A 20,955-nucleotide genomic window follows, 5' to 3' on the forward strand; every position below is an offset into this window, starting at 1 on the left:
CTCATTACAGATTACGTAATTTTAAAATGGAGCAACGGAAACTGAACGACCAAGCCAACACCCTTATTGATTTTGCAAAGGTGCGATCATCTTCGGCTACAATTAATTTTTAGATCTTTAAAAATGCATTTTGGGTTTATAATTAGCTGGGAAACAGTGAGAATATAAGAATAATAGAAATAATATAACTTTAATGGTATAGTGCAGTAGGGTAGGATGGATACCGTTAACCCTTAATGTTTTTTTCTAACCGTGTTTTAACAACTAATAACGCTCTTTTAAAGTCATGAGGGTTTGGGTATATATTTTTGTAAATATTTTTGTCTACTACAAAATGCAATAAAAGAGAATGAAATATGTCCCATCTTAACTCATCCTACAACAGCAGATGGGGGGAAAGGGGATGAAAAATGGACCATGTTACCCCAATCTACCATATTTGACATTTAACGTACATTACTAATGTGTTTTTTTTATAATTGAGCAGATGCAAATACGAGTTTCGGACATGTTATCAGAAATAACCACCCGGCATGAAACGGTTGAAGACAGAGTGTGTCAGATCGGGACTCGACTTGAAAACTTAGAACAACAAGTCAGTAAACTTCCCGAACTGCTCGCTGAAGTTGTACAGACTCAACTTACAGACTACTTTGATCGTGCGATAGCAGAACGAGTAAAGCGACGGCCGAGTGAAGATATGTCGCCTGAGACTGCTAGCGATCGCTCCCAAAAAACTTCCAGTGTCACTCGCAGGCAGTCATATTCGCAGTCAAAGTCGCAAGCAGTCGACGGCAGAAAGACGAGAGAGGGAGCCAGGCACAGAACTGGGTCTTCGGCGTCGTCGATTTCTTCGTGGGATCCAGGACCCGCTGGGTCATCAAAGAAGGACGACAACTAGGCGGGGTTTCGGCGCTTCAAATCCCGCCGGGTCCACAATTTGTCGTCGTTCTCCGACATGGTAGAAGCTGTCGTCGCTACGGGTGCGAACAAGTAGTATAATTACTGCGTTTGAAAAACAAAGTTCGATATCGTTTACTTATACAAGGAGGTCGATACGATGTGTCTTCGAAACAGCTTAACAATTTCTTTCGCCATTTTCTTTTCTGTTCATACCTCGTTCCTGCTTTAAACTTATCACTTTGCTTACGAGTTTCCAAAATTCTCTATCGCTGACGTCACGAATGTGTATTTCGAAAATACAGACTGGTACGCAGCCAACCTTTTTTAACCAATCAAATCGCTCTGTTATGCTACGGTGGCAACGAAAATCACATACCACGTTTAAGACGAAGTTACCCATCATTTCAACCGAAGCGTAACATGGCGTTCTGATTGGTTTAAAACGGGGGTAGCTGCAAACCAGTCTGTATTTGAGATATAGACTCATCTTACAGACGAGCTACTGGTTTTGCTTTTTTTCTTCCTTTATCAGCTTCTACTGCTAGATCATGCTTCGTCTGTATAGACGCTTGCTCATATTTATGCACTTACACTAAGTGTTCGTTCACATACTACTGCATACACATATATATATTTATAAATTATGTTTCGTTTTCACCGGTTTTAATCTCGTTTCTTTCTTCACTGACTTGTTTTACTTGGCTACGCTAACTGGCCAGAACGCACAGATATCATTTATGTTCCAGTAACACTTGGAAGTCAACTCAGTCAATACGAAGTCATATACAATGTACTTCTTTCTGTTTTGCATTTGCTTCAATACAAAGTTTCAGTCTATGTAAGGTGTCCTTTGGCCTCCAACCCAGAGGTTACAGATTCAAGGCTCGCCACTGGGACTATGCCCCCTGGGCAAGATTAACAGCAATTGCTCCAACCCCGTGGAACCTTATGAGTTGTCACCCACACATTAAAAAATCTAAAAATGTAATCACTCCCAAAGTTACGTTAACACGTAAGCGGGCACACGATGTATTGCCCGCCACGTGAAAATACAACAAGTTACATTCCTTTTGGCCTAAAATTCGTCAAAAAGATGGAACTCTTCAATATATTTTGGACGGAATACGAGGCACTTACAATGCATCGTATCAACGCATGAGGAACATTAGTGTCACCAAGTACCTATAACAGGAAAGGAACATATATGCCTGATGCTAAACATTTTGCTGGTGCAGAAGTGTAGCAGCTAGTGTACTGATAGAGCCGTAGTGTGCAATCTGCTACATTGCTTCTTCTGGTATAAAAGAAACAATATTAAACGATGCAAACTTTGAAAAAATAAATATTTTTTTACCCTATGCTTCTGGTACAAACGCTATGTTTGAAAACGAAGCAGCTCGAGGCGAACAGGCCTCAGGTGCGTCATCTAGTGGTAGGGTGCTACTAGGAACGCCTGACGTTGGGGGCCCTTTGTAGAACCACCATGAGAGAAGGTAAAATATCCCACCAAAAAAGTGACCCGCGAGTGCTGAACAAAATATTATAAATAAATATATTAAACATTTTTATCCTGGGACCTAAGCAAAATTTCAGTCATACATGAAAAAGGAACATACTAATAGCTTTAAAAAATAATTACCTACAAAGTAACTTGCATACCTCCTGAACAGGCATGAGGTGTATGAAACAGAACATCTATCTTATAACAACTACCTTTGCCCTAGCATTCGAAAACAAATACTTTTACTCAACAACTAATACTAAACCACTTACTGATCGCCATAAACCGAACTGCCAATCCTTGGTTGTCGTAAACCCAGCACGACCCTCTGCTCCCATCACAGTCGTCCATCTGCCATAATATGCAGATTGAATCAATGAAGCTTCCATAGAGAAAAGGACCTGGGATTCCACCAAGACCTCGAAGGAATAACCACTGGATACCAAGGCCAAAAGATCGCAAAGATTCCGGTACTATCCTGTTGATATAATGTTATAGGATTGAATGGATGAATGAAACTTATTTATCCTGGTGTAGCAGGAAAACCACAGTCGTTATAACACGGATGTTCTGTTTTAATACACCTCGTGCCAGGTGTTGAGTTGTCATGTATGTAACTTAGTTTGTGATAAATTTATGTCTGACAAAGAGATCATGAGGGGCTACTTGGTTGGGAAAGTTGTTGGTGAATGTTTTGACCAAGGACCGTCGAGGACACATACGATAAATAAGTTATATTTTAAGATATAACGACTTACCGAAATGTTACCACCAATGCAGGAGTTACTGCAATAAATGTGAAGAATACCATCAGAAATGCAATCGCTAACCAAGCGGGTAGTTTGCTACATGTTGTAGGACACCCACCAGGTGTCGCTGTTTGTCCAAATTCATCGTTACTTGCAGGGATGCATGAACAGTTTACAAATATCTGTAGAAAAATGTTTGTATAAAAAATAATAGACAGAAAGTAGCGCTTAGTATATATCATTAATAACTGTTTGAATTTTGTGATTATCTGTAGAAAAATGTTTGTCAGACACAACGTGACAATGATGAACAGAATGTAATCAATGTACAGCGTGTATCATATCATTAATGATTGGCTGATAAGTGACAGTTGATGGTATATTTGCCAATAAGGCTAGACAGTGGACACTGCTTCTACTGCGAGCAGATGTGTCCTTGGGCAAGAAATTTATGAGAATGTCCAACCCAGTGGTTTCTTTTTGGCTTGTCTTAAATGTTAACCACAAATAAAAAATTTAAACAATCCACAAAGTTGCAAATGTTATAATACGGTTGGGTAAGATGGTTCATGATTTCATTTTATTTTCTCGTCCCATTTGGTAGTAAATAAAAAATAATAACAGAACGAAATAACACATCAGTAAAGTCAAGTTATTTTATCAATACACACTTACAAAATATGTAACTTATGTGCTAACAGTATACCATCTTACCCCACAGTACTATACATAATTAATTGCATACATTCATCAATGTCACCTTGCTTTGATTGACAGTTTGTCTATTCGTGCAGCCAGCATGGCAGCCAGAGAAATAATTCTTTCCGTCGCTTCCACAAACTGGGGAAAAGAATTCTTGCGAACACGAACAGTTTGAATTACATTCAGAGTTCAAATCCCGTGAAAAACTTTCGTGAGATTCATTTCCGGAATAACTGCATAAAGTATTGCTATATGTAAATGTGAAATTGAAACAATTTCCCTATAAACCAGTAAGTGATTTTACAGTACTTAATAAAGTCTTTTATATACACATTCATATATTTCAATAAAAGTTTCAATAGAAATAAAACAATAACAAAATAGTATAGTAAAATAAAATGGTAATAATATAGTCAAATTTTCCTTCAAGAAAGTACAACATTTTGTAAACTGTTTACCCATCTTGTATAGAATAGTTTTTATTCAAATATGAATGTATTACAATATACAAGCCTGTAACAAATCCTGTAAGCAAGTATTTATTTTGTTCAGTCCTAAAACAATCTTTTATATTTACAATTTCACATTGTTAAAATCGGTGCACCTTACACAACAGTTCACAGCATACAGTGTTTACCCTTGTGAGGTGCATGAGAAAAGTTGATAAGGGTGCTATAATGAACGTCAATTAAAAGTCAGTCAGTCGTTACATGCTTGGTAAAGTTAATGAATGATATGTTTACATAAATTCAATATTATTATTATTATTACCTGTATGGTATGAGAACTCCAGTGGTTTGAACACTTTCGCAATGCATTAAAACGCCTGGGCTTAGAGCAGTCACAATAAAAGCTGTTGCTGCGCAAAATTTTATAATAGCTGGAGTTTTCCATTGGAAACGCTTGACGAGAAAACCTCCAATTAGGTGTCCGAATACACCGGCAGGGACAAGAATTACGCCTGAAATAAAACAAAACTTTTATTATATATTCAAGTTAAAGTGCTAATAAATCGTTGCACACAAAAAACAAGTTGAACGAATAGGTATTAATTACTATAGGAAAGATATGGGCGCCAAACCTGGGGTGGCAAGGTAAGCAGGCAAACGCTGAAATTTCTCTCGTTACATTAATCAGTAAAAAATATAAATGAAAAAGTTAGATTTGTTTTATAGGAATGCAAGTCTAACCACCCCCACCTCCCCTGTATTTTTACATGTTTAGCGCCTATGATGAGATATATAGAAGCAGCATATGATGAGATAACCAGAAGCAGCATAGTGTGGGTAACGGGTAAGATGAATACCGTTAGTATTAGTACACGACACCCCAATCTTTTTAGTGATTTAAACAATATATTTCTGTAAATACTGATAAACCATCTTACCCCAACCTACTTTAATAAAAATATGTCCCATCTTTGCCCAATTAAAAAAAATATATAGACATAGTACCTGAAAACAATGCTGATCGGCTCGCAGTAATGTTAAACTGATTCTCAATAACTTTGGCGAGAAACGCGGACACCCCGTTGATAATTAGCATTTGGCTACACCCGCCAAGTGTCAGTAGAGTATAGGTCGGATTTCGAAGCAGCAAAAACAACGCTTTGTGAAAATTCCGGACTTTTTCTTTGAAACAAACGTTCTGGTTGATGTCTTTTGCATAAACTGACCGATGGACCTCCGATTTACGGTTTAAGCGAAATTCCTCGGAACCTGAGAAAATAAAACACGGATTTTCTTGTCAGTTTCATTACAACGTAACAGTCTATACGTAATACGGCAAGATTGTCCTTTTTAAATGGCGGGAAATGATGATAAAATTAAATAAACGTGTATTTTATAAACTTACCCTCACGACCCTATAAGAGCGTTGTTGTTAATTATTAGAAACACGATTAGTAAATATGAAATATTCTGTGATCGTGGTATATCAATCTTACCCCACAGTACTATATGTTACGTATACCTGGTATCGTTTTAGGGAATGTGCAAAATGGGATAACCAGCAAGAAACACACACCAGCAATAGCGAGCGGGGCAATCCACCAAGCTCCCACCCAACGTGGATCAGATGGTGTTAGATTGACGCTGTTAAAGTGGGACGGTTTAATTATGCGTTTTGTATATATATTAGGGTAGGGGAAGATGGGACACCTTTTCATTCTCGCTCCATTTGGTTTTTTTAACACAACTTAAAGAATTTTAAAACCGTATCCTCACGAGTGCTATAGACCGTTGTTAATTGTTTAAAACACGATCAGGATATCTGGCTATTAGATGCTAAAAGATGTCCCATCTTACCCCATAGTGGTATATGTATTTTTGTTTTTTCAAGTTTAAAAATGAAAATCCTAAATAAAAATCTCCAAACATGTTACAAATTGAAAATCTCCATACATGTTACAAATTGAAAGTTAAAAAAATACTTAAGTGGTAACTCGTAAGCGGGCACGAGATTTATGAGATAAAATATCCGTGTTATAACGTCGTGTTTCAGCCACGTGAAAATATATTTAATAACTCATTTACTCATTAATTCATTCAGAACAATACCAGTAAACGTTAAGAATAATTTCAAATACTTTTAATAAACAAAACAAACCCGCAATAAAATATGAATTATCTTTTAGGTGCATATAGTACCGTGGGGTAAGATGGGACATCTTTGACACATAATATACGAATAACCTGATCGTGTTTAAAACAACGGTCTATGGGAGTCGTGAGGATACGTTTTTATAATTCTTTAAATGTTCTTCGATAACTATGAATGAGACAAGAAAATAATGAATGGGACAAATGGGACAAGAAAATGAAATAAAAGATGTCCCGTTTTCCCCATCCTACTTATATTTAGATTACATGCACGTGTGTGTTTCTCCTACTATTACATTACATTATACAGCTCACACTTTACCGCAGTGTCGTAACTCAATACACCACAAAAGAAAAGTTATCGCAGACGAGCGCATTATATAAACATACGATATATGATGTCATGGGACATCTACATCTCATCTATTGTTCGTGCTGCATGAAACTTATACACACACACCTGTCTCTTGAAACTTGATCCACATCTACGTATACATCCAGGAATAAACCGCCGAGAACGAAACCCAATACCGGACCAACTATGCCAGCCGCATTTGCAATACCTGTGCAAATTTCAAAACATAAATACATGATGAATTTCAAAACTTAAAGGTGTTTTAACAGCTGTTGTTTTGTCGCTATATTCCGTCTTTTCGTTTAAAATATTTCTAAATCTTCGCTACCGTAACCGAATAGACAAATAAAAGTTATTATTATTGTTAAAAACATAATACATACAATGGGCATGTGAATTTTGAAACAGCGCGAATTTGTTTATATAAACTCTGTCTGCTGTCAGATACAATAAATGAAAAACAGATTTTACGACAAGATAAATTAACTCTAACGTTAATTACTTCTCTAAGATAAAAAACTAAAATGGATTAAGGCAAGGTTTTTTAAGATTTTTTTAATTTTTTTTTTTAAATATTTGTTTACTTTTGCAGAACCTGTTTAGTTTTAATAAAACCTATAAAATCATCATATAAAAAACTGTGTCTGTGCAACACAATACAAGTATAACATCTTCTACGATAAGAAAATATGTTAACCGTTACGACACATGTTGTATTTTTAAACATTACTCGTAACTTTAACACGTAAGCTATTTCTGTCACATATAAATGCAAAACAGTTCTTACGACAAGAATAAGTGTTGGCCATATTAAGGCATTCTAAACTATAGTCGTTGTTATGTCTTTACACGAACATAATCTTGTCGAAAAAGCTGTTTTGCATCTAGTTACTTTTAATAATTCGCACAACTTAATTAAAACTATATGTTTTGCATTATTTTACTTACCTAAATATACTGAAGCCGAATTCTTTGCTACGTTTCCCTCAATATATGCCAAGCCTAATGTATACAAGGGTGTACTTCCGCAGCCCAATAAAAGCTGTCCCGCAAGTAATACGTACATGAACTTTTTGAGTTCATTATTTGGCTCCAAGGTGCAATCTAGCTGACTTGTTGAGTTACAAATCACTGAAAAAAATGTCGAAAGTTGGTTTTGATTTACGCGATGTGTGTTTGTTTCACCACTGATAGATAATAAACGACACGAATCTCGAAGATCTGTACCACGAATATACTTTTAAGATCAATCTTCATTAATACATTGACAAAGCGACCTTTAATTTCTGACCAAAAACAAACAAAAAGCGTGATTTATATTGATGGTATTGTCGCTTTGTTTATAATTATTAACCTTTGTCCACACAGGCCTTTGTATAAACTTTGTTTAAACATTAGCGCAAAGTATCCGAATGTTTATGTTAGGTTGGGGTAAGATGGCGCATCGTTTTAATCTCTTTTAGCTTCGTGTTTAGTAATAAACTATGAATTATTACCGCATGTTCATAAAAAGATCGTTGTTATTTGTTCAAAACACTTATATGAAGTAGGGTATTAAGTGCTAAACGGTATCCATCTTACCCCATTTATTATTACATCTTATTTTAAAAGAAGAACACAATAAAAAAATAGCACTTACCGGACGGTAATTCGTCCCCGTAGTCATACAATGGTGAAATGAAATGTGGTAAAGCGTACACGAGTGACCCCAGCCCAAAAATCGCGCTTCCAATTCCTACTATTCTCGGTCTATTTGCGGTTGCTCCGAAATAGGTCACAAAAACGGTAACCACGCAGAAAGATATGTCAAAGCATATCACAATCAATGCTGACTCGGCACTGTCCAGTGAAAATCGTGTTTCCAGCGTACTCACGTTAATATTTGTTATACCGGCAGAAACTACAGCTGTAAAAGAATGCACTTATTATTGCGTGGGAAAGTGGTGTGCAGAACTTGCTCGTAAACAATGGCTTAGACTCATAGTCAACGTGTAATTAGGCTCTGTTGTTTTTGAACTGATGCCTTTTACAGATTATTCTGTGACCGAGCGCAGAATTATCTGTTTCAACACCAAATTAAGTATATCCATTTGCAATGTAATTATTTGATAGCATCGCTCTGACGCAATGGCAATATGAATCACGTCGTTGCCATGTACTCATATATATCAACTATAATGTCAAGGTGTTTGCTTTGTTTTATGTTGCAATTGATTGACTGCAGTCAAAGGACAATTCTCACGACCGAAATAAACGTGTTTCTGTCAGCGTAATTCATCTTGGCAGGGTGCTGCGTCCTAGCAATAAAATGCACATAAGAGGAAACGCAGTTCAAGCCCTAGCAATGAGAAAAATGTACAAAAATGCTGCGGGCACATAGCTTTCTAGGAAGCCACAAACAGGACTATTTTTATTTAAACCTATTAAAGAATGTAATGTAAACACCTACTTGATGCGATGGCCAAAAGGCAATGAACCACAAGATACCATCTAACTTTGTTGCAACACGTCGTCGCTGTTGGTTTCGTCTCAACTTCTGTAGAGCTACATTCTCTCATCTTTGTTGTGATGCGTACAAAACTGACTACTTGTTTTCTACCTGCGTGACCCTTAAATTGTTGACGCGTCTGCCTGTCTTGCTACGGAAAAAAGAGTATCGCGCTGAAGTATGTCGCCTACACGCACAGGCAAGCAAACGAGAGACAGCACGTCGCGGCGTTTCGTGAACTGTTTGCTGGGCGCCGGGTATTTCTTGCACGCACAATATAATAATGTCGCATGCATCGGAAGCAATATGTAATTAGATGTGTCATTCCGACGTTTGCACCCCAGCGGTTTGAGGTCGAATTTAGAACCTAATCCCTTTCCTGAATAACTGTTGTTTCTACATTTTCAATCCATAACCAGACATCTTACAAGATTTATTTTTATATAGCCTAGCCTACTTTTCATTTTACTTAAATTCTAGTTTTTCTTTTTTTTATTGGGTAATATATTTTAAACAGTTTCTGTGCACGTGCACAGTCAGGTTAATACTGGTGGTACAAATTCATGCTATGCTATATATGTTTTAAGCCAAAGTGAGATTTTAAGCGGAATTCATGCAACGTATAGAAACGCCCACAGTGGTTCGTGACTGCTGTTAGCAAAATGCATAATTAACTTTCACGAAGCGTTACATATAAGCGGGCATGCCTCAATCACGGTATAGTTGGTAGTTTAAGTACATATCTGTCTGATTTACTTTGAAATATTTTAAGCAATATCCGCGGTCTGCTGCTCTGCTGCTAAACGTGTAAATTTATAACTCAATTTTCGTTTATGCTAAACTGATTTGAGAATAAGAATATACTAAATGCATTAAGTTTATATAATGTTATTACATTGGTGCCAGTAATAGGCCTTGGTATAGTTACTGTATGGCATAGATTTTAAAACCAAACCGTGCCCCTTTTTTGTGAATATTATGCTTGAAGCAGTTTCGTAGCCTATATGCAGATAAAGTTTCAATATTTTCGAAGCAAAAACGATTAAACTGGTTTATATATTTAAATTAAGCATTAAACTAGGTTGTGAAAAATGATATCAAACATATTTTCGTACACTGGTATTCTATATGTCCTCACATTTCACAAAAACTTATTTGAGAAATTTTTTCTATACAACTCTTTACTTCCCCGTGCGGATATAAATTTTAAATTTAAAGTAAACTTTAACAAAGCTGTAATTTGACTACTGCATAATAAATTACATTTAAACAAGGATTTAATAACTTTGAAACAAAATATATTACCGAACGTATTCGCTTCGAGAAATCTTAAAACATTTAACGCGGGTTTTAAATGTAAACCACCAAAATTTGCGGATTAGATACAACTGTGAAGGTTTTCTTAATAGAAAACACTTTCTTTGGTATATAGGTCTTCTAAATATAATACGTACCTTTACCTTTGTTCAATTATTTATCGGGATTCCCACCCTAAATAACGGATTCTAACATTTCTATACTTATTGTATAATATTTTAAAGATTGGCAGGTTTTGCTAAAATCAACCTTTTCAGTGACGTCATAGTTAAGTATGTGACGTCAGAGCAAGAATAATACCATGATATCTCCGAACACATTTTTGGCAAAGTAACTTTCATAAAAAATATTTATCTCTTCAAATACGAGAGCAATTTTCGGACACAACGAAGAGCAGAACACAGATCATTATTTTTCTTAACGGTTTATTATACAATGAACAGCACCAAGTAAAACGTTAAAATTTAAATCTTTGTTTCGCTGTTACATATCTTTCTGAAAAATAAAAACAAGATTAAAATACCCTTATAAATTTATGTGGCTGGCGTTGGTGGAAAGCCACTACGGCACGACAAGCCCCCAGCCAATGGTAGTGGGTTTCTACTCTGGTGAGAAACCCTTGCGGGATGTTACTGTCCACGCAGGTTAAAGAAACCCCATAGACAAAAATAATACAACGAGAGCACATAGAAAATGTGCACAACAAGGAATACACCAACAAAAAGACAAAAATAATAGAACGAGTGCAGCGACATACATGTGCCAAACACACAACAGCTCAATCATACAAAAAGGGGGCAAGGACAAAAAGTAATTAACGCGGACATAATCATTGAAACATCTACAAACAAAATATGGTTCAAATCCTGAAAGATAATCATCTGCAGTGTACACCATATTGAATGTCCAACCACAAGGAGTCGAAGCCAATAACAGCTCCGCATGTCCCAATCAAAAGGTAAGTCGCCATGTTGGAACCGCGATACTCTCGTCGTATCTTCACACAATATAATATAACGTCCGGATGTTACGCACCGCATCGACCGTTATGAACTGCGTCAGGTTGTTACGAACCGCATTGACAGTGACCTAAAACCGAGCGTAGCTTCACTGTGCCGGTAACAACACTGTTCCGGTAGGGTACAAACATCTAGCGTAGCATCACTGGCGGTGACGTCCACGCAACAACCTGACCGTGACGTAACTCAATCAAAACTGGCGTAACCGCACCGAACGCAGGGTCATGACAATGCTCTGACCCACCGTATCGACGTCGTAACGTAATTGTGACGTGGCCATCGTCCCAATCACGCTACATGACGTTTGTTTAATTATAACTATTTTATTCGGGGTGAAGAAGTTTATATTTTTACCGAATTATGGACTATTTTTTTCAGGGAAATTATGGACTTTTATTATGCGCATATTATACTGCGTGTTGATATTACTCGAGTATTTGTGTACCAACATAGCGTTCTCACCAAGCGATTAGGACAATACAAAATCGTTAAAAGATTCGATCTTTGCAGAAGAAGTACCCAATAAAGTGTACAACAACAAAATCCGATTCAGCAAGATGTTCGCCATAGTTTCATTGCATATATTTCATAGACATGTAAAATGCACTATAGTAGTGACTGACTAAAAATAGCTGGCAACATTAGGTCCAGCGGAATAAAGGTACAACAGCGCAGACAGACATACATACAACACACAACTCATACTTATAATACTCAAACCTCAAACCGTGTATCCTTTATCGGCGTCTTCGTCTTTGTTCTTCGACTGCAAATCAAATGTAATAGACAGGTCACAGGCTTATCACTTAAATAAAAAAAACGTGGGGTAAGATGGGATATCGTTTTTGAAACCAATATTTCCTATAAACGCGTGAACTCATTTTTAACATTTAAAAACACTCTTACGTTAGGATATTTTCGTTTTCGTCATGATCTAATAAACAATGATAATATAGTTAAACATGCAATACCTTGCGCTTTTCTTCGGCAGCTTTATTCGCGGACTTTTCTGCAATAATAATAATGATTAAACTGCTGCTCACATTTTATTACGTCATAAGTACCTTCATTCTTGATTTACGTTATGGTCCGCTTGATCCTCTGTGACGTCACACACCATGTTCTGTAAAATGATTCCGGTTAAACTTGCCAGGTTGATACAAAAGTTTGTGACGAAACAATGAACTTACGAAGTGGGTTCTTCTGTTGCGTCATCACCACTTCGTGACGTCACACCATCGAGGTTTCTAGAAAAGAGCTTATGTACGTAATAATGCCAATTGTGATTTATACTTTACCAATTCTTTGATCTTCTTGTTTCGCGCTTATAGCGCAAATATAATTAGAATATACAAGTAATGTGCCTTCAACGCGCATGGGGCCCCATGGAAAAACGTCGCGAAACAGAAGCGTATATAGAACAGGCGCGTGTTTTTCAGCTATAGCGTGGCGAAACGAGGTAGAATAAACGCGAGCGGTTGCGAACTAAAGGCTGAACGATTGTAATGGTTTGTTACGTCACAGAACGAAGCGATTGTGGAACAACATATTGCGTGTGACGTCGCGAGTGACGTAATAAAGAGCCGTCGCGATCGTTTAAACAGATTGTGATAAAGAATAATTTAATATATTAAGTTTAATAAACTTGTAATAAACGCAAGGCACAACACTTGTAGCTATATTATTATTGTATTTAATGAAGTTATATTACTGTATAAAGTAATAATTCATGTTACAGTGAATAGTATGTATCATAATATAATACTAATGTAATGAAACAATACTTAACTCAAGTCTTGCAAGAAAACTTGTTGAAACCTTCCAACTTGTAACCTGGTGTGGAACCAACTTCACCTAAATAAACTGAAACGCGGTAGCTTGTGGAAGAGACGTTTTATGCGCGGAGCAATCAAGGCGGGCGTAATCAGCTGGTGCGAGGCGACCGTCACGTGAACAATCTGACCAATCAGCTTCAAGGATGGTGCGGGCTCATTGTGACGTCAGTTCAACATTGTAAACTAAATTCACAACGATTCGAGATTTTGAATTATCAACCAAATTTATTATAAAGTTGTACTTTAAACATTAATGCGCATTATTGTTTCATCAGTCAATGTAAATTTAATAAATTAATGGTTGTGAAATCTGAAACTACTGTTAATATTACAGTAAAAAGTTCGTTTTAAAACGGGCGACTTGCAGGATTGTGGAATAACTGGTGTTTCCAATAACAATCCGCCATTGAATAGTACGTTCATGTTGACTACGGTCAATGCAGTGCAATCGTGATACAATTCTACAATTGAATTTGTCTTGTTCTATCTTTTTTACCACGTATGATAAAATAAAATACAATATAATGTTGTCACAAAAAAAATAATAAAAATAATAATTGAAATAAAATGAAACTTATGCAATTTAGCGGCACTTCGGGCAAACTATGTTATAGTACTGTGGGGTAAGATGGATACCGTAAGCGCATAATATGCCACATTTCGTAATGGTTTACAACAATCGTGAACGATAAGGCTACATAGTTCTCTAAACTCACTTTCGTTGGTACCAAACGGGACATTAAAAGAGAATAATAACACGGCCCACCTTACCCCAACCTATATATATATATATTCACGAATCATCAGGTACAAAACCATGGTTAATATGAGCTGACATTGAAGGACGTCCATTACTTTGTGCAGCACACCCGTTTACCAAAGGTAAATTGGACACCCTGTTTGTGTCAACTGTATGACCATTCAGGACCGGCAGTTTCTTTGTCGTTGGCGGCTTGTACACTAACAGTGAAAACCCGTAGAATGCCGCACTCACAAGATTACCAACGATAGCTGAAAAAATATTTTGTTTGGCATATGAGTTATTAGGATATGCATGATATTGTATTCCTGGTTAGGATATTATGCATCTTATTTAAACCACAAGATTACAATGCTCAAAAATATCACGGTTGTTTTGTTTCACATAACTTGTACATATATGCTTCCGAGTTACCACATAGCAACTTTGGGTGATTATTTGCTCCATGAAAGACAGTGACTGCTAATAGGCTGTTTCAATTGCCGTTAAGTGTCTTGCCCAAGGATCCACGCCCACAATGGTTTCAGCGACGAATCTTGAACCCATAACCTTTGGGTTTGCCACAGCGGCAAAACGTAACCATAATAAAATAAATTAAAAATTACACTTACACAAAACCATGAACGTTATAGCCATCCCCGCACTATCGTACACCCAGCATGACCCTCTGACATCCCCGCATGACTTCCGTTGCCATATTATGCAAGTAGAATCGATGAAGTTGCCGTACATTATCGGTCCAGGAATCGTACCTAATGCTCGCATAAACAACCATTCCAATCCGACGGCGAAAGAACGCATGGAAGGGGGGACGATTCTGGGAATAATTTTTTGTGAAACTTGGTCAATGCAAAAGCTGTATGTTGTATAATACTGTGGGGTAAGATAGATACCATTAGCATAAGATACCCCAAAACAACTAAATAGGAATCTTTCGTAGTATGAATGGGGTAAGATGGATACCGTTAGCACATATTTAGTCCAGGATTCTTAATCGTATATCTAACAATTAACAACGCTCTTTTAGAGTCGTGCGGATACAGTTATATAACTGTTTCTTAATTCTTTGTTTTCTACCAAATGGGACGGTAAAAACCCTAAACCATCTTACCCCAACATACTATATATATAGATATTACTTAAACATGTCGTATTTTACCTGAGTGTAACAACAGCTGCGGGTGTGTGGGATAAAAACACCAGCAACACCATTACAAAGGCCAAGCCAAGGAATGGAGCAAGTCTATTACAGGACGTTGGACATACACCATCTGTCAATGTGTTGTTCTCACCGATACAAGAGCAATTCGTGTACATCTGAAAGGTGTATGTATTTCTTTTTATAGTAGGGTGGGGAAAGATAGGACATTTTTTAACTCTATTTTCTCGCCCCATTCATTTGTAAACCAAGAACATTCAAGGAATTATAAAACCGTATCCCCACGACTCCTATAGACCGATGTTAATTGTTTAAAATATCATCAGGATATTCAGATATAAAGCGATAAAGGTGTCCCATCTTCCCCCACCATACTATATATAATGATGATGCAATAGGTAAAGTATAGTAAGACGTAAAAGAGCAGCGAAACGGTAAATAATTGCAATTTATTTTTTTATTTATCTTTGCTTGGCGGGGCAACAACAGTCGTAATACCACAGATGTATTGTTTCATACACTTTGTGCGCGTTTATGAGTTACCATGTATATGTAGCTTTGTGGCTAAGTGCGTTTTTTTAATAGTAAAACGCACTCAAAATTATTTTGTTAGTTTATACTTAAATACCTGAGTGAAGTTAGTTGTTCTTTCGTTTAAAATGCAACCACCATGACAGGGCGAGAAATAGGTGACACCAGTACCAATGTCACACGCAGGGCTGTAAAACTCTGCTTGGCAGTTACACAACGAGTTACAACTTGAGTTTAAGTTTCTTGATTGCACTTGCCCGCCAGTAAGGCCGTCATAACTAAATGCATAGAACATGTGTGTTGTAAGTGTTATATTTATTGGTGCTTAGGCTATATTGTTCGCTACATTAATTAGTTTAAGCATTATTTTTACTACCAAATGGGACGATAAAATAGAACAAAAATATGGACTATGTCACTCTAACCCATAATGGGACATAGTTCATAAAATGCAAAACAATGAACAATATATTTTTATAGATTTCATATGCTTATAAGAACTGCTATTTACATACTGGTACGGCACAGTAGTTCCAGCTAATGGCATGTTATCACAACGTAGTAGAAGCAGCGGTGAAGCGCACGCTACAAGAAACGAAGATACGGCACATAACTTTAAAATAGCAGGAGTCTCCATCTTGAAACGAGTGATCAGACCACCGCCGGCTAAGTGACCAGCTACTGCCGCTGGTACCAAGATAGCACCTAATAAGTTCCATTCATAAAATAAGATAGATTTCATTTATCTTTTTGAAAAGGATAGCGAAGATCATGTTATTTTTACAAAGAAGTAAAAAGAATCAACAGCAAAACAACAGTTTTTAAAACACGCTGTGAATAGAAAGTGTGGGAAAAAGTGTCGGTTATAAAAAGCGTGGCTGTTGCACCTAAAATTCATAACGTATGTGAAAACATGATTACTTAATATCGAATATAGTGTAAATAGGTTAAGAACCTAGAACTAAAACATGGACCATCTTAGCGTGATACAACAAATGTCGTTTGCTGAAACCCCGCATATTCGCCAAGAAAATTAAATATGACCTTTGTCGTTATAATCGGAAGTATAAATAAATTATGTTCTGTTGCAGCCTTTTCTCGTTAGTATATTTGGATAAGAGACTGAAGGTGCCATTTGGGCATTCAATATCTTATAGTAGGGTGGGGAAGACCGGAAATCTTTAGCACAGAATGGCTAAATACCCTGATCGTGTTTTAAACAATTAACAATGAACTATAGGAGTCGCGTAGATAAGGTTTTATGATTCTTTGAATGTTATTTCTATACAACCAGACAGGTCGGGAAAATAGAATGAAAAGGTGTACCATCTTGCCCTACCCCACTATATTTTGTACAATCGGTTAGACTGGACTTTTGTCTGTTACGTTTCGGTAGCACCAGATCCTTTCTTAATAGTAATATACATATATACCTGCTAACATGGCCGACGTCCCGGCAGATTTGTGGAACTCATTTTGAATGAACTTCGCCATAAAGGAGGACGATCCGCTGACAGTTAGGCCGGTTGAGCATCCAGCCACGGTCAACATACAAAACACTGGGTTTTTCAAAAGTTTCCAAACAGTGGTTGGGAAGTTTTTTAATGAGTTTTCGAGCTCTTCTGGTTCATGATTGTCATTTGTGCTACTGTGGACTTCTGATTTGCGTTCAGCCCTGTTTTTAGCGGTTCCTGTATATAAAAAAATAGGAAAATATGAAAACTTACTTTTTTCTACTAAACTTGAAGAATGAATTAATGTACCATTAATTATTCCCCCACGGCGGGGCAGTGACAGTAGTTATAACACGGATGTTCTGTTTCCTAAACATCTCGCTCACGAGTTACCACGTATATAACTTTAAAGGTGATTTTTTTGATTTTTTTTTTTTCTAAATTATTGTCAATATGCCTAAACCATAAGAGTTCATTGGGTTTGAGCAAATAGCCATTAAGTGTCTCAGCTAATACAATTCTACCTTGGCGCTGAGCATAATAATATACGCATTGGGTTTTAAGCAAAATGCAAATCCGTATCACCGGAAAAATAACAACCCACACCATTCTGCTGGTAGTGTTTGATTTCAGGATGTTTATCTCAATCCCGAATAAGCGGCTAAAGTAAATAAACAAATCATCCGTTTTATAACGACTATATGTGATTGCCCCGCCATGCGAGGATAAATAAGTTACATACGTGGTAACTTATAAGCCTAGGAGGTGTATATGAAACAGAACCCCCCTGTTTTAACAACTTTCGTTGCCCCGCCACGGTTACATAATAAGTTGTAACTCGTAAAAGAGGGCACACTCGTAAAAGTGGATGTCTGGAACAGAATACCTATGTTATAACAAAAAACAGAATTAATATTCCTTTATTTAAAATGTTTAAACATTACTTGAAACCTGGTAGTTGCTTCGGAAACCCCATTAATGGGAGAACAATTATCCACGATGCAATCATGATAACCATCGGCCCAATCCACCAAGCTCCAACCCAACGTGGATCAGTGGAAGTTAAAGTTGTGCTGGAAACAGAAAGTTTAATCAAGTGAAGGGGGAAGACTGAACAGTTAACTAAGAATCTCATATTTTGAGCTATTTTATCGTATATAGGTTTAGTGGTATAGTATTGTTTATTGCAGGATATTCACGGTTAAAATACATATTATTTTATTTTTGTAATCGTGGTATTACAATTAACAACGCTATTTTAAAGTCATTAGTATACGGTTAATTTTTTTTTAAATCTGTAAAAGCACTTTGTTTACTACCAAATGAAACGATCAAAGGCAACGAAACCCTGTCCCATCTTACCCCAACCTATGCCATTTGTACAAAGATTAACAAAGTGCGTAGTTGGACGAGTTTTTGTGTTTCTTTACATTTATTAATCATACCTGTTACTCAACTGTACAATATCCACGTAATAACTATTCAAGATATATCCGCCACAGGAAAATCCGATAGCAGGGCCAAAGAGTGCTGCCGCGTTTGCCAACCCTGTTAAAATACTCAATTGATTTAAACGCAATATATAGAACTGCGGGGTAAGATAGATACCATAGATACCGTTATTATCTCACATTTCGCATTTGTGCTTTTATTTGGCAAAACCTCTTTTATAGACGTGTGAATACGGTTGGATATTTATTTAAATATTCCTTGTTTACAATAACAAAAAATAAATAAATAAAGAATAAATACAGTGACCATCCTATACCCCAACCTGCAATATCTTACTTAAATTTTTTTAGATATAATCTAGTAGAAAGAATATAGGGTGGGGAAGTTGAGACACCTTTTCATTGTATTTTCTCGTCCCATTTGGTAGTAAACAAATAACAATCAAAGATTTATATAACCGTATCCTCACGACTCCTATACACCGTTTTGTTAATTGTTTAAAACACGATCAGGATATTTGGATAAAATTTGTTAAAGGTGTCCCATCTTCCCCCACACTACTATATATATAATACCTAAGTAAACTGGAGCTGAGTTTTTTGGCACGCTGTCTTCAATGTATGTAAATCCTAGAGTGTAGAGCGGGGTTGTCCCGCAACCGAGAAGAAGTTGGCCCACTAGAAGTACGAACATGAACTTATTCAGATCAACAGAAGGTGTAGCACAGCTGGACGTGGTGGATGATGGGTCACAAGAATCTATAGTGGAATCAATGTATGTATATTGCTTTATTTTCAAACGGGGTAGCAACGGTCGTTTTAACACAGGTGTTTTGTTTCAAACACTTCTTGCGCGCTCTCAAGTTACCACATATATGTAACTTATTTATCCCCGCATGGCTAGGCAACAACAGTCGTTATAGCACAGGTTTTCTGTTTCATGCACCTCATGCCCGCTTACAAGTTTCCACGATTTTTGTTATTATCCACAAAGTTACATACGTAGTATCTCGTAAGTACAGGCACGGGGTGTCTGAAACAGAACTTCCGTGTTATAACAATTGTCGTTGGCCCGCCATGCGAGAGTGAATAAGTTACAACAAAAATGTTATCGTTTATGCCAACTTACTGGAGAGAGAGGCATCACCAAACTCATACAATGGAGAAATGAAATGTGGAAGAGCGTATACCAACGCTCCGAGTCCGAATATCGCGCTTCCGAATCCAACTATCCTCGGTCGGTTTGAAGTGGCTCCGAAATACGTCACAAACACGGTGAGAACACAAAATGCTGCATCGTAAGCAACAACAACCAAAGCTGACTGCGAGCTACTCAACCCGAAACGTCGCTCAAGCGTAGAAATATTTGTGTTTGTTATTCCACCAATCATCGTGCCTGTGGGCAAAATATGTTGAAGTACGAAATATGGTCCTATAACTCATACCGCTCTCTTTCCATCTTGTATACAAAACGACAGTGATTTTTGCACACGAGTTTGTATATTTACACTAACGTAAATTATACATGCGTTGTGTATAGCTGATCAACAGCTGCACAAATTTTACTGTGAAAAGCAAACGCAATAATCGTTCTACACCAACAAAGGTCACAGAATACTCAACGATGACGTTAAACAATGCAAGACTGAGTATATATGAGAACCGGTATACAATACGGTATAAATTATTAATTATCTGGCAGTTTATAGCGTGTTGTTGAAAACGTGATGTGAATACCCGTAAAGCAAGACTATTCTTGCAAAAACGTTCGGTATACTTGGTGTTTGTGTATACTATTTTAAGAGTCACAAAACGGGCCAAAGAGCGTCTACAAAACGGCTTAAACATATTCTCTATACTATTGGCTATACTTTAAACCATAAGCGCAAACAAAAGCTAAATGTACCTGCAACCATAGAGAATAGAGAATAAACAAAGAGAAAACATTTGGCGTTGTTGCAGCATTTCAAAAACGCCGGCTTCCAGCACAGAAAACTGTATTCTCCTTCTTTAGAAGTTGGTATCGTATCCATATCTGGATTCTCTAATGTTTAAATTCTATACACTAGCCGTAATTACATTTTAACTGCAAAAAAAAACACAAGAAACTGTCAAAAAAAATGTGATTACA

At 36.9% G+C, this 20,955-nt stretch overlaps 3 protein-coding genes and 1 long non-coding RNA gene across 4 annotated transcripts in view; 1 reads left to right on the plus strand and 3 right to left on the minus strand.

The window, feature by feature from the left end:
* Positions 1-1,740, plus strand: part of LOC149730312 (uncharacterized) — a 22,598-nt gene extending 20,858 nt beyond the window's left edge. The window contains exons 10-11 of the mRNA XM_089887411.1: positions 11-80; positions 488-1,740. Coding sequence (XP_089743537.1) covers positions 11-80; positions 488-901 — 484 coding nt within the window. The 3' untranslated portion in view covers positions 902-1,740. The remainder of the gene's footprint in view (positions 1-10; positions 81-487) is intronic.
* Positions 1,676-9,647, minus strand: LOC149730314 (solute carrier organic anion transporter family member 4C1-like). The gene is made up of 12 exons (XM_089887412.1): positions 9,260-9,647; positions 8,450-8,716; positions 7,759-7,941; positions 6,916-7,018; positions 5,827-5,948; positions 5,310-5,573; positions 4,627-4,816; positions 3,914-4,088; positions 3,163-3,335; positions 2,677-2,882; positions 2,258-2,431; positions 1,676-2,197 (listed from the first exon to the last, which is right to left on the minus strand). Exons 1-11 carry the CDS (start codon positions 9,366-9,368, stop codon positions 2,259-2,261), a joined length of 1,965 nt encoding a protein of 654 aa, XP_089743538.1. The 5' UTR covers positions 9,369-9,647; the 3' UTR covers positions 1,676-2,197; position 2,258.
* Positions 9,648-11,022: 1,375 nt separating this feature from the next.
* LOC149730315 (uncharacterized) lies at positions 11,023-13,650 on the minus strand. The gene is made up of 4 exons (XR_016385898.1): positions 12,825-13,650; positions 12,699-12,757; positions 12,606-12,643; positions 11,023-12,400 (listed from the first exon to the last, which is right to left on the minus strand). It is a non-coding gene; the product is annotated as an uncharacterized LOC149730315 (long non-coding RNA).
* A 24-nt stretch (positions 13,651-13,674) lies between these two features.
* On the minus strand, positions 13,675-20,935 carry LOC149730316 (solute carrier organic anion transporter family member 4C1-like). Its single transcript, XM_089887186.1, has 11 exons — positions 20,731-20,935; positions 19,954-20,220; positions 19,401-19,583; positions 18,819-18,921; positions 18,325-18,446; positions 17,353-17,610; positions 16,435-16,624; positions 16,017-16,197; positions 15,389-15,546; positions 14,841-15,046; positions 13,675-14,480 (listed from the first exon to the last, which is right to left on the minus strand). The coding sequence occupies exons 1-11, from the start codon at positions 20,855-20,857 to the stop codon at positions 14,263-14,265; spliced, it is 2,013 nt and encodes a 670-aa protein (XP_089743312.1). The 5' UTR covers positions 20,858-20,935; the 3' UTR covers positions 13,675-14,262.
* Positions 20,936-20,955: the final 20 nt, after the last annotated feature.

This window comes from Ciona robusta, chromosome 10 (assembly GCF_009617815.1).
Source record: "Ciona robusta chromosome 10, ASM961781v2".
Taxonomy (NCBI): domain Eukaryota; kingdom Metazoa; phylum Chordata; class Ascidiacea; order Phlebobranchia; family Cionidae; genus Ciona; species Ciona robusta.